The 17,154-nt window shown below is 32.6% G+C and overlaps 1 protein-coding gene, 1 long non-coding RNA gene and 1 pseudogene across 3 annotated transcripts; all 3 read left to right on the forward strand.

The window, feature by feature from the left end:
• Nucleotides 1-888: 888 nt before the first annotated feature.
• Nucleotides 889-3,634, forward strand: LOC134279695 (uncharacterized; annotated as a pseudogene).
• A 1,153-nt stretch (nt 3,635-4,787) lies between these two features.
• On the forward strand, nt 4,788-5,636 carry LOC134279696 (uncharacterized; the record flags this gene model as incomplete). The annotated part of the gene is made up of 3 exons (XM_062762123.1): nt 4,788-4,892; nt 4,991-5,163; nt 5,384-5,636. Coding segments are annotated over 3 exons (480 nt in total), but the record flags the coding sequence as incomplete, so codon positions are not given.
• A 9,212-nt stretch (nt 5,637-14,848) lies between these two features.
• Nucleotides 14,849-16,725, forward strand: LOC134279694 (uncharacterized). Of its 2 annotated transcripts, XR_009994701.1 has the most exons (4): nt 14,849-15,346; nt 15,944-16,000; nt 16,323-16,390; nt 16,613-16,725. It is a non-coding gene; the product is annotated as an uncharacterized LOC134279694 (long non-coding RNA). The 2 variants fall into 2 exon arrangements; XR_009994700.1 differs by lacking the exon at nt 16,613-16,725 and having other exon boundaries at nt 16,323-16,443.
• The last annotated feature ends 429 nt before the right edge of the window (nt 16,726-17,154 follow it).

Here is a 17,154-nt window from a genome sequence, read left to right on the forward strand (position 1 = left end):
ATAGTTATGTTGAATAAGGCTGCCTATTCCAAAATTGTGTAATTTTTGGCCCGTGGGTCAGTGGTTCGTGGGTGCTAGGGTGAGACTATATGGATTATATTGTGAAATGACTTTGCTTCTATGAAAATCTTTTTCTTTGCTCCTGGGTTTTAATAAATCGAATACATAGTTATGTTGAATAAAGCTGCGTCTTTCTAAATTGTGAATTTCATGGCCCTGGGGTCATGAGCTCTGGGCTAAATTAATTATATAGTGAAAATGTATATTTTTTTGAAAATCTTCTCTGCTCCTAGGTATTAAACAAATAGACCAAGTACATTGTTCTGATGGGAAAGAATTTCTCTTTCAAAATTGTAAATTTAGTATTTATTAATAAGTAGTATTAAATAAGTATTAAAGTATCATTAAAGTATTAAATAAACTAAACAGATACATTGTTATGTTTAATAAGACTGTCTCTTCCAAAATTGTAAATTTGATGGCCAGCGGGTCAGGGGTTCTGGTGTAACGGCGGGGCTCTATTGATTTTGTGGTGAAAATACATCAATTCTTTGAAAATCTTCTTATTTGCTCCTCATAATAAATCAATGATCTATTTGTACATAGTTATGATGAGGAAGGATGCCTCTTCTAAATTGAATTTCGTGAATTTCAGGACACCAAGATCAGGAGTTTTGGTGTCAAGGCAGGGCTCTAATGATTAGATAGTGAAAATTCGTCAATTCTTCGAAAACCTTTTCCTTTGCTCCTGGGTATTATGCGAATTTTCTTTGAACATAAAGCAATATAAACTGTCAGCAGCAGCAATTCTTGTTTAATCACTATTGTAGCACGTAAACATTATATCAATCTGAAATTTAAAATTATAGACTAAATTTGAACTCAATGAAGGTCTAAAAATCGTTGAAAACGAGAAAATTAGCCGTTCAAGAATTTTTGTCTTGCAAAACAACATTTCCCCGACGTCGTGAGAGATATGCAAGTGACTTCGGGGTCAAATGCTCGGAGACTGATGTTCGCACCAATGTACGCATGTGCAGCTTCTCGGAAATGTAGGAAGATGGCAGAAAAACGTGGTGCAAAGATAAAATTACCGGATTCTGCGAGAAAAAGGAATAAAAGAGAGGCAAATGCAAGATTAAACAAAAACAAAATATACATTGGAGACCAGTGCGATCGTTGGACGGAGCTGCGGACAAAATTATCCGTAAAAACAAATATCGAAGTTGCCAAGATTCTGCTTGACAAGTAAGTGTACACACGTTTGTTAACAGAATGCAAGGTACTAGTATAAATGATTGGAGGAAGATCTCAATACCTTACTGGACTTATACAACAAAAAGAAGCAACTTCGTAAGCCAATTGGTAGCGTAAATATTGTGAGGTACGGAAAGGGTAAATTGGGAAAAAAATCTATAAAATGTTTTGATAACAATACAAGATATTATATATATTAAACGTTTAAATTTCACTGTTCTAGCTATGAAGCTAAGGATGAGCAAACATATACATCAAATATTCCTGCTGGAAAAAAATTTAAACCCTGCGAGACATTAACACCTGTTCCACCGAAGAAAATGTGTATTGTTCAGCCTGAATTGTCTGGCATTTCACCAAATGAAGTTGGAAAAGAGTAAATATCTAAGCCTGTTTTACATTTGCTAAAATTTGACAAGTATTCATAAATACATATATAATTACCAAATCCATTATAAATGGTCTTTTAAAAATTATCATGTATAATGTCCCAGTCACAGTGTCCCCTGATTTTGGTTAAAGCGCCCTCTAACATTTTTTTACAGAAAAAAAATTAAATAAATAATCTTTACTGTCCCCAATAAATGTTCAAAATGTCTTCTGGTTTTGGTTAAAGCGCCCTCTAACATATTTTTACAGGAAAAAAATTGAATAAACAATCTTTACTGTCCCCAGTAAATGTTCAAAATGTCTTCTGGTTTTGGTCAAAGCGTTCCCTAAATTATTTTTACAGGGGAAAAAATGATTCGAGTCCATCCCCTAGCAATGGTCAAAATGTCCCCTGATTTTGGTCAAAGCGCCCCCTTATAGAATTTTTTCAGGTAACTGCCATAAAATGATACAAATACAAACAGTTTTATTCCGTAAAATGTTTTTAAAATATTAGGGTGCGCCTTGATCCAAATCGGATATGTTTTAACCATTGCTTAGGGACGGTTCCCAGACGATTTTTCTCAGGAAAAAAAAGGGCGATTTGACCAAAATCCGGGGGTGCATTGATTAAAATGAGGGGACGCTTTGACCAATATTTGGGGCTGTTTTGAAACATCATTTTACTGTTAAATTCTATAGGGGCGCTTTGACCAAAATCAGGGGCATTTTGACCAAAATCAGGGGACGCTTTTGCCAAATCAGGGTCGCTTTGATGGGAACGGTTTTATTAGTGGGCGCTTTGACTGGATTTCTTAAAATGTATTTTTCGAAGCCCAACAATAAAAATGGATTTGTTTGATGCACATTGACCGACCATAAAAATCGCTCCCTACTCAAACTTTTATATTTCCCCAGTATTTTGAATTTAAACATTTGGGGGGAGGGGTCAAGGAAATGTACATTGTTTAATCTAAAAAAGGTTTATAAATCTCCAAGATGCATTTTGGAAAGAACTTTTTTGTAGCAATTAGTTTTAAACATGTCTTATCCATTGTATCAAGAAATCATCAATTAATCTTAGTAAGTCTTAACAGATAAATTAAAAAAAAAACAAAACACTGAAACACCTACATTGTACCTACATATTCACCTAGAAAAATGTAAGTCTGAGTACATCAAACAAAAATGTTTTTATAATGGCTAAAATACGTCATATATTTTTTCAGCATTGACGATTTTGATATACATGTATGCATTTTTATTAGATTGACAATGAGTGCCTCTGAACTGACATGCGAAGAAAATGACTCCTCTGATAATGAAGAATATGAACCAAGTTTCCACATGTCATTAAAGTTATTTCTATAATAATTGTTATTTAAAAAATAATATATTTAACTTTAATTAAAAGAGGTTTAATATGTTTAATCATTGTAAATATTTCAGATAGCATAAACATACTCCTGGGAAAAATTATTGTTTATTTGTTCATTTAACAGTAATAATACACATTTTAATTTTTTTTTTAATTCTTTATCATAGACTTGACCATGGTGTGACCTTAGATGAGTCAGATTCAGAAGATATTGAGAGCGATGAAGAAAAAACTGAGGTAAATGCTGAGTTTGACAGCATACCAGTGATACGCAACAATGATGAAATCAAACAACTGATCCATGATTTTTCCAGCCATTATTTACATTAATCAGCAAATTACCTTGGCAGAAACAGGAGTTCCCAAGATTTGTAGGGTGAAAGGATGTGAAGCTCTAGTTCACGTTTCATCAGAAGTAGTGTCTTCAGCTGTGTACCTGCGAAGGGTAATCAACATCAGTATAATTTTAAAAGAGTCATTCATATATAATACATGTACATATATTGTTACAAGGCTCCATTCACCTTTTTTTTGAAATACAAAGGCACTTAATGACTTATTGAATTTCTGTTCCAGATCTGCACAAAAAAATCAAAAGGCACGCAAATGGTGTTCACAACCTCTTCCTAACAGACGGGTTCACAGTGGGGATGTTTTGCTGTCAGCAGCTTTACTGGCGTCAGAAAATAATTTTCAAAAGATTTCCCTCTTTTTCAAGATCCTGAAGCTCCCTATTCTCTCCGTTTCATCATTCATTAAGATACAAAGAACCTACTTCACGCCCACTATTGACGAAATTTGGGGAAAGCATCAGAATGAAATTTAAAAGGTTATGAGGCAGAGATGTTGTTGTTCTTGGTGAGTACAATATCAACCAACTATTTGTATCATTTGTTTTGTCAAGAAAAGGATCGACATGTTAAAATTTTTCTTTTATTTTGATTTTAATTTTTTTTCTTTTCTTAGGCGATGGTCGTGTGGACAGTCCAGTCATTCTGCACAGTATTGTACATACACATTTATGGAAAACGATATTCACAAGATACTGTGCTTAGTGACCATGGACAAGAGAATGACGGGTAGAAACAGTGCCATCCTTGAAAAGGTGTGCTTTCAGAAGGGCCTGCAGTTCCTCCTTGAAAAAGAAATAAAGGTGGTGGAAGTAGTGACAGATGCACATGTGCAGATTGAAGCTTAAATGAGTATGTCTTTGTATATTTCTTTGGTTTTTATCCCCCCGTATACAAAGTTTCGGGGGTACATAGTTTTTGTCGTGTCTGTCTCCCTGTTTGTCTGTTTGTCAGCAAAAACTTCAACCTTGCTCATAACTTTTGATTTAGCAGAACTATGACTTTCATATTTCACATGTGTATTCCTTGTGAAAAGACATTTCTTTAGGTACCACCAAATTTGACCTGTTGACCTCAAACTTGGATTTTGACCCTTTTTCACAAAAATTACAATCCTAACTATGTTGCCAGACGGGGGCATCAGTGTTCAATAAACACATCTTATTTTCTTCTAGCTTGAATTTATAAAGAGGATTTTTTTCTGATTTTCTTTAAGGATAAATAAATAAAATCAATTTACTATAACTCTCATCACACTTTTTCGACAGAAAATACACAGAAATAAAACATTCATTTGACATCTGGCATGGGTCCAAAAATCTTGGGGAAAAACTAATAAAGATGAGACAATTTAAGATTGTTATTTTGAGAATTTTTCAAAATTTGAAAAAAAAATCTCAATGAGTTTACTGAATTTTGAACCTTATTTTTAGGCTGGACAAGAAAAAAACAAAGAAGCCAATATTGCAGTGGACGAGAGCTATAGTGAACCATTTTTGGTTTGGTCCTCTGTAGCAAATACAGAAGATGAGTTTATTGTAAGTTTGAATTGTTAACAGAAAAACAATTTGATTCAGTTTGTGTTAAGGTAATAGGGGTGTTATAGAAAGTGAAAAATTGTTGTTCTTCTTTTCAGGGCATTTGGTTTGGAGTCATACATCATGTTGTGAATGAGCATGAATGGATTTTGCCATATAGAGCAGGAGGAAGAAGTTCATGCCAGCATGGTCCTTTAACACATGGTGTCGTGCGTGAAATTGTCAGAGACAAAAAGCTGATAAAGAAGATTCCTTACTACCTTAATTGCCAGTATACACAAAAGTGATTGTATTACTCTCATTTAAAAATATTTTCTATTATGCTTATCCAATTACTATGTACATGTATAATGTTTGCATTAGGAAATGAAAACACAAATATGATACTAATATATATAATGGATTTCTATATTATTAGATTAAAAGTTTTCAGAAAAATTTCACCATGTATACATGTATATTTTATTATTATTTTTTCTTTTCTTTTACAGAAGTAGAGCAGCTTTGGAGAACTTTCAAAATCTAATTTTGAAGTACTCATCAAAGCGCTATCCTCACACACCTCCAGTCTACAGAGCCAGAAACCTTGTGGCTGCACTGGACCATAATGCAAATTGTGAAAGAGAGACTGCCAGAAGAAAAGATGGATCACTTAGGTTTCTTTTTGTTTCATTCATGTATTTTATAAGTTAAAATCTGCAATATCGGTGTAAGTCATTTCTATGGCACGGCAAATTCACAAAAATTAGCTAAACATAGTTTCACAGTCTATAAACTAAGTCTATCAGTTGTAAACTATAGTTTACGGACTGTAAACTATATAGTTAACAACGTTAATCTATATTTTACATCTGTAAACCATAGTTAACGCGATAATCTATGTTTCACAACTGTAAACTATATTTAACACCAAAAACAATCATTTGCGATTGCAAAAACATAGATTATCTGATATACTTCACGATTGCAAATTATCGTTTACAGACGTGACTCTATGTTTATCAACAAAATCTATTGTTATCGTTTTATTACAGACAGATAAACCTAGATTTGCATTTGTAAACCATAGTTAACAACCGTTAAATATAGTTTTACAAATGAAAACTATAGTTAACGAATTGCTAGCTATAGTTCATGGTTTGTAAACCTGGTTTATAAACTTTGTTTAGCTATTTTTTTGTGAATTTGGCGTGCAATACATTTCCCTGACTAGGTTGGAATGCATTATGAAATGCATTGAATCTTGTACCTTAGGCATCAGCGGTACCTTAGCCAAAAAAAGTGGATGATGGTCTGCCTACCCAGTAAGGGAAGAAAATAAATATCCTTATGCATCCAACGTTATGAGACTATGCGTCCCTAATAGGATATTCGACCCCGTAGGCATGAACCGACCAGTTGTCCTTGATGTGGAGGATCCACGACGCATGTCCATGACCCTGGCTTCTGTTGCCCCACCACCAACCGAATCTCTGGTGGCAGAGAAGAAATCACCATTTCTTCATGAGAATCCAGAAGGACATCTCTCTAATGATGTTGTTTAATTTAAGCAATACAATGCTGTCTTTGGTTAAACGTTGTTATAAATTGTATTATAGACATATGTCATTGTAAAGTATGCATAAATGAGGGAACAGCCATTTACAGGATGAAGATCCACTTTTCAGTCGACTGAATGGTAACTGAATGCCCACTGAATGGTCACTGAAAGGTCACTGAAAAGACCCTTTCCCGTCACCTTTCAGTGAACATTCAGTTACCTTTCAGTCGACTGAATGACACATACATTTCAGTGACCTTTCAGTTATCATTCAGTTTCATCTCTTTATTGAATAATCGGCTTATTTTTAAACTTAAAAATTTCATTCCACTTTTTTTTCTGGTATAACAGCATTAAATTGATCTAATTCTGAATAAAAATGGAGAGAAAAAAATTAATGCAGAAAAAAAATGTGCCAAAGGCCAGAATCGAACCCGGATCTACTGCTTTAATGTCCACGACCTCTTTTTTTTTTATCTTTTATTGATAATCATCATTATTTACATTTCATTTGTTTAAAAACATTCAGGACAAAAATACTAGAAAAATAAAAACAAAAAAATTATAAAATAAATAATAACATCCCCTCTGTTTCTTTTACAAAATAATTTAGAGAATACACCCTTTCTATTTTCCTTGACACACAATTGATAATAATTATATGAAATAAACTGTCTCAATGTGTATTTGCAAAATTTTGTTACATCCAACTTTTGTTGATTGTTAATGAACATTTGTCTTCCTTTGTAAATACTTAATCTACACACAGACAAAAAGAAATTAACCAAAAAAATATTAACATTCTTTACGTCCTTTGACAATGAATAAAAATTTTTTTATCGAATTCTAAAGTATTGAATATTTCTAACATCTACATCGTTCATTAAAGTTTCTAACTGATAAACAACAAAATTGTTTTTAAAATCCTGCAATTCCGTACAGCCGATAAACAAGTGTATTGTATCTTCAACTTCTGACAAACAAATAGGACAAAGACTGGAATCAGTTTTACTAATTTTAAACAATTTTTCATATGTAAATATCACATTGTGATATAATTTAAAATCTAATTCAATAATTTCAGGTTGTTTGTAAGACTCCCATAAGACGATCCATATATTGACAAAAACATCAGATTCATGTAAATTAAATTTTTCTCTCCAAAACGTATTTGAAACAGGATATTGAAACAGTTTTTTGACCAACAATTTATAAAATATTTTTGTTGAACAAGTACTAAAAACTATATTTTGATTTTCATAATTAATATAAAAATCTGCCATAAAACTGGCATTCTTGAATTATTTTTCTTTTACATATTTTGTCCATTCTGTTGGCATACTTTGTAAAAGGATATTGTAATTTTCCTTGATTTTCAAAACATTTGCATCAGGAATTTTCTCTAGAATTATATCAACAACATGAGAACTAGGTAAAAAACCCGGTATAACTTCATAAGAAATATCTTTAACATGTGTAATCCCTGCATTTATAAAATCATTCCATTTCAACATTTTAAGCATTAATATTTCCGAATTTGCTCTTAAATTGCATACTTTAGACAAAAAATATTTGAAAATATATTTCCACACAAAGTCTTTAGAAGTACATGAATATTTAGCTAAGAATTTAAGTCTAAATGACAACATTTTAAGATATATATCATTTACCATCAAACCACCATTACGTTTATCACCAGCGATGGTTTCATAAGACACTAAATGTGCACCATAATTCCAAATGAAATTTAAACATTTTTTTTGTATAGTATCTTTTGCCCATTTAGGCATGGATATAACAGACAATGCATACCATAATTTTGACATCAACAAAGTGTTTATTACAACCACTCTTCCCTGAATTGTTAATTTTCTTTGTCTCCATAAATTTAGTATTTGTATTATTTTTTGTACTTTGTCTTTCCAATTCAAAGTCTCACATTCTTTTTCATTTTTGCCGAAATAAATACCAAGTATTTTCATAATATTTGTCTCAGAAATTTCAATGTTCTTTTTTACATCATTTGATAAACAACCGGAACCTATACACATTATTTCTGACTTTTGTACATTAATTTTAGCACCTGATGCATTTCCGTACAATTCAAAAACTTTTAAAACTTCTATATCAGAATTTGTATCTGATACCGCCATAGTTGTATCATCAGCATGTTGAAACATTAAAGCGACCTTATCTGACATAGGAATTGGTATCCCTTTTATAATCGTACTACATTTCATGGCATGATACAAAGGTTCTGCCGATAAAACATATAACAATGCAGAAATAGGACAACCCTGTCTTACCGAATTTTTTATAGGAAAATAATTTGTCAAAAACCCATTACATTTAACACTACTAAAAATATCATGATAAAAAATCTTTATCCACTTCTTGAAAGAAGGTCCAAAACCAAATGTATCTAAAACATCACATAAGTAGTCAGGACTAACTCTATCAAAAGCCTTCTCTTGATAAATTTTAACAACATATCCCTCTAAATTATCCATTTCTACTAAATCAATAATGTCACGAATACTAACAAGTGTATCTGCTATATCTTTTCCTATAATGCAACATGTTTGACTCTCTGATATGATATTTGGTAAAAACAAGTTTTAATCTATTAGCCATAACTCTTGCAATAATCTTATAATCAACATTAAGTAAACTTATAGGTCTCCAATTCTTTAAATGTTTTTGTCTCCCTTTTTCTTATACAGTTATAATGCCCATTTTCATTGTGTACGACAATGTTTCTTTTGCTTCTACTTCTTTATACAATTTAAATATTATATCCCTCAAATATGGTAAAAACGTTTTGTAAAATTCGACCGTTAATCCATCAGAACCTGGAGTCTTATTATTTGACATTTCTTTAATAGCTTTTATAATTTCTTCATTGTTAATACTTCTATCACACATTTCAACATCGTTTTTATCTATTTTTATATTAACAAATGATAAAAAATGATTTTACTGTCTTCTTCAATACTAACAGATGCATATAGTTTTGAATAAAAGTTGTATTGAATTTCTAATAATTCTTCTGTATTTTTCCTGAGAACTTCATTTTCATCTACTAATTTGTTGATTGAGTTTGATTTTTGTTTAACTTTTTTAGGTCACCTGAGTAAACTCAGGTGACCTATTGCTATCCGTTTTCGTCCGTCGTCGTTCGTCCTTCGTCGTGCGTCGTGCGTTAACATTTGAACATTTTCAGCTTCTTCTCTGCAACCACTGAACCAATTTCCACCATATTTGGCATAAAGCATCTATGGGTAAAGGGGAACAAAAATTGTGAATTTCATGATCCCTGCCCCCCTGGGGCCTGAGGGGTTGGGCCAAAACCACTAAAATTAATGCAATCTTTAAAAATCTTCTTCTTTACTCCTGGACATCAAGCAATCGAACTGTTTGCATGATTGTAATCAGCAATGAATCCTCTACCAAAATTGTGAAATTCATGGCCCCAAGGTCAGGGGTTCTAGTGCTAGGGCGGGGCTAAATAAGTAGGTAGTGAAAATGCATTATTTCTTTGAAAATCTTCTTCTCTGCTCCTGGGTATTAAATAAACCAACAAAGTACATAGTAATGATGAGCAGGAGTGCCTCTACCAAAATTGTGAATTTTATGGCCCCAGGGTCAGGGGTTCTGGTGTTAGGGCGGGGCTCTATTAATTATATAGTGAAAATACATTATTTCTTTGAAAATCTTCTTCTCTGCTCCTGGGTATTAAATAAACTAACTAAGTACATAGTTATGGTGAGCAAGAGTGCCTCTACCAAAATTGTGAATTTTATGGCCCCAGGGTCAGGGGTTCTTGTTTTAGGGTGGGGTATATATAGTGAATTGCATGAATTCTTTGAACATCTTATCCTTTGCTCCTGGTTAATATGCTAATGATCTAATTACATATTTAAGGCCAGGTTTTTTTTTTATTTTCAGTTGTACAAAGCCTCCGCTCAAGTTTTTGAATTTTCAGAAAAAATAAAACAATTTTTTTTTTCTTTCCGATGTCAAATATAAGTCGGGATCGAGATTTCAAATTTACAACTCGCACTTCCGGTTTTAAGATGAAACGGCGGGTAAATAAAGCTCCACATCTGAGAAGATAGCTTGGTTTAGTGTAAAATTCATCGATACGAGTGTCATTCAAAACGTTTCACCCGTTCAAAGGACAAATAAAATGCTTACGACTTTGTTGCACAATGACATGCTGGTGAGATAATTATGTATTCGTTTCAAAAGTTTCTGTCTGTAAATTATTTTCCTCCCCCAGGTTTTAAACGGCCCGTGGTAGCTATTGCATATTGCCAGCGACATTGTTTAGGTCTCTGTTATAGCCTACAGTCTAAGCATCATTCTTCAGATAAGGGTTGCTTATGCATCAGATGTAATGAATAAAACTATGGGAGAAGTTAAGTCCATTTGAGGTCAGAAGAAATGAACAATAACCTGAAGAAATAAAAAAATTCAACTATTAAAAGGCAAGAATATACAAATATATACAGGTAGTATCATTTGTATCAGCCAGAGAAATTATTTTACACTTAATTGAAAAAATGTTCACCGTACTCCCCAATACTCCCTGTCTATTTTATGATAGGAATTATAATTTTAGGCATCAAGTAAATTTTAGAACAATGTCTACACATATTCAAAAAATGAAGATATATTGAAAGACTTTTAAAGAATTGATTTTTTAAAATATATTTTGACCAACATCACAAAATTTATATAACTGACCCAAACTGGCAGATGATGAAATAAGCAATTTTAAATGTTCTACTTTCCTATTTGTAAGCATTATGTGTCCAGTGGTAAGGAGCCTATTAGGATAGCATAAAAAAGAATGTACAATTGATTTATCGATTTTTTTTTTATTTCCTTGTCCTTCGGGACTTTTTTATTCTCATGTTCATAACTAAACCTAAACATAAAAAAAATGCTGGCCTAATAATGAAGAGAGGGGCCTCTTTCAAAATAGATAAATTCAGGGCCACTGGGTCAGGGGTACCATGGGGGTACTTTGACTAAAAATAAATTAATGCTTTGAAACCTGCCCTTTGATAAGCAATGGTGCGTGCCTCTTTCAAAATTTGTGAATTTCATGGCTTTTGGATTAAAACACGAATCAAATACGATCGCTGGAAAGTTGTTACATGATACTCAGGTGACCGATAAGGCCCGTGGGCCTCTTGTCTAAATTCAAGAAATATTTTGTGCATTTGTCAGACTTGTTTGCCCACTGGGCCTTTGATCTCAAAATTGCCCCTTTACATTTTTCTATTTCAAACTCAGACAATTCACCTTTTAATGCCTCATATCTATCAATATCTATTTTTTTCTCCATTTGCTATTCTCTCTGATAACCTTTTGATTTTATTTTGTAATGTAAAATATTCCTTATTTCTCTCTCTGGCTCTATTTTTACTATAACACTGAGAAAACTTTTTGATCTCATACTTTAAATTGTCCAACCATAGTAATAAAGAACTATTATATAACAAACAATCTTTTTCTCTTTCTATTAACTGTATAATTTTGTCTTTGTAACTCTCTTCATAAAGTAATGTATTATTAAGAATCCATAAACCAGGACCCCTTTCAACATCTTCATTATTAATATAGAGAACAACCACTGAATGATCACTTAATGTAGTTTCAACATAATAAATATTTCGAACGTACTTGCCAAGTTCTTTAGATATTAATATATAGCCTATTCTACTTTGAACAAGAGTATTTTCAATAACAATTTTTCTCGAAAAAAAAATTTCTGACACATTTCTATTTCTCCACATATCAGTTACACAATGTTTATTCATTAATTCAAACAATGCTTTATAACTCTTATCATACACATGAGTTGTTTTCCCACATCGATCTATTTCACCAAGTGTATTATTAAAATCTCCCAACATCATAAGATTTTTTGACCTTGGAATTAATTCAGAAATTTCATTAAAAAAAGATGATCTATCTGCGACCTTGTTTGGTGCATATATATTTACTATATCAAAATTTTTTTCCTTTTCTGTATACCTAATATGCAAAAATCTTCCATCTAAACCTTTAACAAATTCAACATTTTCTTTCAGATAATTTCTTATTAAATATGCTACACCTCTTGCAGATCTATCATAATTATTGTAAATAATTTCACCATTCCATAAATGTTTATACCTTTCAATAAATTCATTCTTCTAGTGTGTTTCTTGCAGACAGATTATGTCGTATCTTTTTTCTACAAACAAACTAAATATATTTTTCATTTTATCAAGATCACATAAGCCATTACAATTCCATGAAGTAACTAACATAATACAGGTAATTAATGAATTAAGAATAATTTTATTCATTTTATCTATTCTTTTTGGCCTTTCCTTTCTTCACTTTCTTCTTCCTCTTTGTCTTCCCTTTGACTATGATCTCATCACCCGGTTCGGAAGACTCGGAACTCTCGGATTTTGCATCCATTGCCTCGTTTTCTACCTGTTCCTGTTTTTCATGATCACTTGCGGCACCTGCAATACTAAAGGGTTCATATGCGTTGTCCACATTTTCCTTCACATTAGAACATGTTTCTAATTCTTCTCTCGTATCGCCTTCATTTGTTTGTCCGCGCTCCTCTTGAACACTCTCGTTTCCTTGTGTTTCTGTTATTTCTATTTCTGATTCCCTCTCTTGTGCCTCCTCGTCTCTAATCTCGCAATCGTCCTCCTTATTCACCTCTTCTGACGCCCTATCATCTGCGTCTGATTCGTGATCACTCAACCCGCACGAACACTCGTCACCCCATTCAAGACAATCATGACACCATTTCACTGTGCAGGCTCTAGCGTAATGCCCTTGTTTTTTACACCGAAAACAAACGAATTTTGGACACTCTCTGAATAAATGATCACTTGAATAGCATAAACTACACACTTTCATTTGTCCGTTATGAATAACTCTGTAGTATTCTTTTCTGAATTTTATTGTATATGGAAAAGAAGGCATATTTGGTGGTAATTTTACTTTCACGTACCTGGTCCCATCTGCTATGTTTGTTCCCGGATAGTATCGCCTTTTGATTGGGGATAGAATTTCTACTTTCATAGATGCTAGTATGTCTTCTATTTCTTGATCCTCAATGTATGCAGGAAGATGAAGAAAACTCACCATTACGGAATTTTGCACTATTTCTCTGCACTGAAATGTTTTATCCCCAATTTTAATACCTTCCAAGAGATATTATATAGGAGCCCTTCCGTCCAGTGTAATTTCATACAAGTTCCCAGATCTAGGAACACAAGCGAACATTGACCCCACTCCACAATGCTCATGCACAAATTTAATAATATTATCAGGTTTAACCTGTCCATTATCTAAAACATCTACAGTTATTGTGTTTTCACGACAGTAAAATCTTTTCACTTTGTTTGTGTTATTTTGGGATCCGCCCTCATGGCTGCCACTCGACGTGGCAGCCATCCTGCCGTTTATTGACTCAGAGTCAAAGAAACGGCAGGAAACCGCTTACCATGTCTTATATGTACAGTAAATTATATACAACAAATCAACTGAGCTCCTTTTTAGAAGCTAACTACTTACATTTAAACAAAAACCAACTAACTATCAGCTCCACAAAGTCAATCCGTGCACTCCCGGCTGACAGCAAACCGGAAGTATGGATACAACAGGTGAACCGATTGTTCCATCGATTTCTACAAATTGATTGATTTTAAATCAATCATATTCATCAAGAAGTCGTAGCGCGATTAATAATGTCCGCGACCTTACTAATCGCGCTACGACTTCTTGATGAGTATGATTGATTTAAAATCAATCAATTTGTAGAAATCGATGGAACAATCGATTCATCTGTTGTATCGAGTAGATGCAATGTGTATATATCTTGTATATCTTTTGTATATTCATGTTTGTTGCGCGGATTTTGGGGACAGACTGATTAATTACACATCTCCTATCGGGATGATGACAATTATCAGCGACGGGCACCTGTTCCTGTGTCAGAGATTTAATATCGTTGTAAATTCTCTATCTAGAAACTTAAACAATATTAATTTTTTTTACTATACAAGAAGCATGTATAAATGATTTATTCTATTCATGTAAAAAGACTTTAAAATGATGTCTTTCGAGCGCAAAAATAATTATCCAGCGGTTTTGACAATTAAGGAACAAAATTTTTAATATTATAGGTTTCTTCCGGAAAAGGTGTAAATAACATAAATTCTGTCTCATCGTTTAAAACAAAATATTCCCATGAAAAATGCACGTACAAGCACTGTAGAAAGTGTTATTCGGCATTTATTTAAATTTTGATTCAACTATCGGACCATCATTTTTTATCACCTGAAGAATTTTTGTTTTCTAAATCTTACTAGAAAATTAAAAATCATTCGCAGTAAGGTTAAGGCAACCCATGGAAAAAATATGGTAATGAGGTCATAATGAGGTTTGACGTCATGACAGTTGCTCCGCCCTGATTGATCCTTATAAGGAAATAGAGCTCAAAATAACTATTTACCGATATTTGCAAGAATTTGTAACAAACGGCAATATTTCCATGTTTAAATTAATAATTATTAGTGATTTTCTCCTATATAGAATAGCATGTTTTTAAAATAATTCTCTTTCTTATGTGCCGTTTGGCTGCATTCGGTTTCAGCCAAGCGCTTGCACTCGATGACACGGAATGTTGTTTACATCTAAAAACGTGGCGACATCAGCTGAGATAATGCAATAACCAGACATTCTTTAAAGAAAATAGGGATAAGATGAGAGACAAGGCATTGTTTATCCCTATTACGAGAATATGAGGACATTATCACAGAAAATAACGGAAGACTGAGACGATCTGCGCTAGCTCCCTAGATCCATCACTGCAGTGCATTCAGCCCAGGTATGTATGCACATGTATGTACAATGTGTAGATATGCTTTTGTTAACATCGAATAAAAAAACGATCACGAGTGTGTACGTGTTTATTTAGAAGCATTATCACAGTCAGTGAAAAACTAATTCAGTGCAGTGTGTGTCGCCCCCCCCCCCCCTTTCCCAACAGCCCACATAAATTTGATCCCTTTTTTTACTAGAAATTTAAAAATGTAATTGTACTAAATATAGAGTCGATTAGCTTATTTTCTTTGAGACAGCATGTGTTATAAGGGGGTTCAACAGTAATACAAACTTAAACTAAATTAAATTTGAAATTTCATTGTTGCAGTCAATGAGTTGACAATGATTTACTGAACATGTAACATGTAATGTTTCTTTTTGGCATACAAACATGCTACATAATGTAAAAAAAATTATCTGTATCATTATGTTGAAAACAAAGAACCTCCACTTTAGATCTATGGTTTTAAATTTATAGAATTTCTAAATTAATGGGGATTAAATTTTTTTTTGTTTGATTTCATGTCAAGTCAATTAATTTCTGTAATTTATACATAATTATTTTCTACTTATATGATATATAATACTTTTATTATTGTAGCAGTCAAGAGTTCCAGGCTTGAAGAATAAATACAAAATGCACCCATTTCTCCACAGGGTATGTACACTTATAAAGCATTTCACATTTTTTTAAACCATGCATGTGTGCATGATTAGATTTATTTTTCATTTTGTAAAGATGAAAGAATGTTTTTTCATATTCTAATTATTTGCTCTTGTAAATGTCAGAGGTTTTAATTTCCCAGAAAAGCTTTGTAATACAACTTTGTTTCCATTTATCTTTTAATATGAATTTCATAAATTCACTATGTACAGCATACAGTATATCATAAGTTGTTTTGTCAAATGTAATGTGATTTTATTATACAATGTGTTTTATTTAGTAATCTCATAGCAATAGTATATATAATGTGTTGCAGCTATTCCTAAAGAATTGGACCAATGGATTCATTCAGGCAGCAAGTTAATCCATCATGTAAGGAAAATGGTATGCTCCATATTAGCTATAAACCAAATTACCATTCAATATTCCTGACAAACAATAAAATATAACAGTAGAATTGCAAATTAATATTTAATTATGAATCCAATGTTTGTGCATGTATCCATGCATTGTTCTGAATTTAATTCAATTTTAAACACCAATTTACTCTCAATAATGGTATGTAACTACAAGTATGTCCTGATTTCCTCATACATGTATTTTCAGAATTGATTTCATCCAGAAGAACATGAAGTGATGGAAATTATTTTGCAGCTGCTCAGTATTCCTTGTACAGTCTACCATAATTTGAAAAGCTGTTTATGAAATAAAATTTCTTCATAAAAGATTATTTGACTTTTTCCTATACATGCACATGTACTTACTGTACAGGTGTTGAAAAGGCTATTAAGATGAGATAATCTTGACTTGCATAATATTTGTGTGGTGGGTGTCAATGTCCATCAAGTTTTTATTTCCAGCATGTACATTGTGTAAATTTGTTTTTCTTAATAATAGTAACTGAAAAGGAGATTAAAGGCTCCCCTAATTGATTCAAAACAGGAAAGGGGACCACCATTTTATTCTGAAGGGAGGGGGGGGGGGGGTGGCAAGTTTTCCCAGGTCATTATTTTTTTTTAATTTCTCTTCATTTCAATGAAGGACAGGTCTACTAATATTTATCTCCAATAAGATAAACAACAGATTATTTATTTTTCTCTTCACTGAAAAATGTCTGACAAGCTAAAAAAAAATAATTTATAGGAGGG

The sequence above is a fragment of the Saccostrea cucullata genome, unplaced genomic scaffold (genome assembly GCF_032062105.1).
Source record: "Saccostrea cucullata isolate Sc308-1 unplaced genomic scaffold, CSIRO_AGI_Scuc_v1 ctg6386, whole genome shotgun sequence".
NCBI lineage: Eukaryota > Metazoa > Mollusca > Bivalvia > Ostreida > Ostreidae > Saccostrea > Saccostrea cuccullata.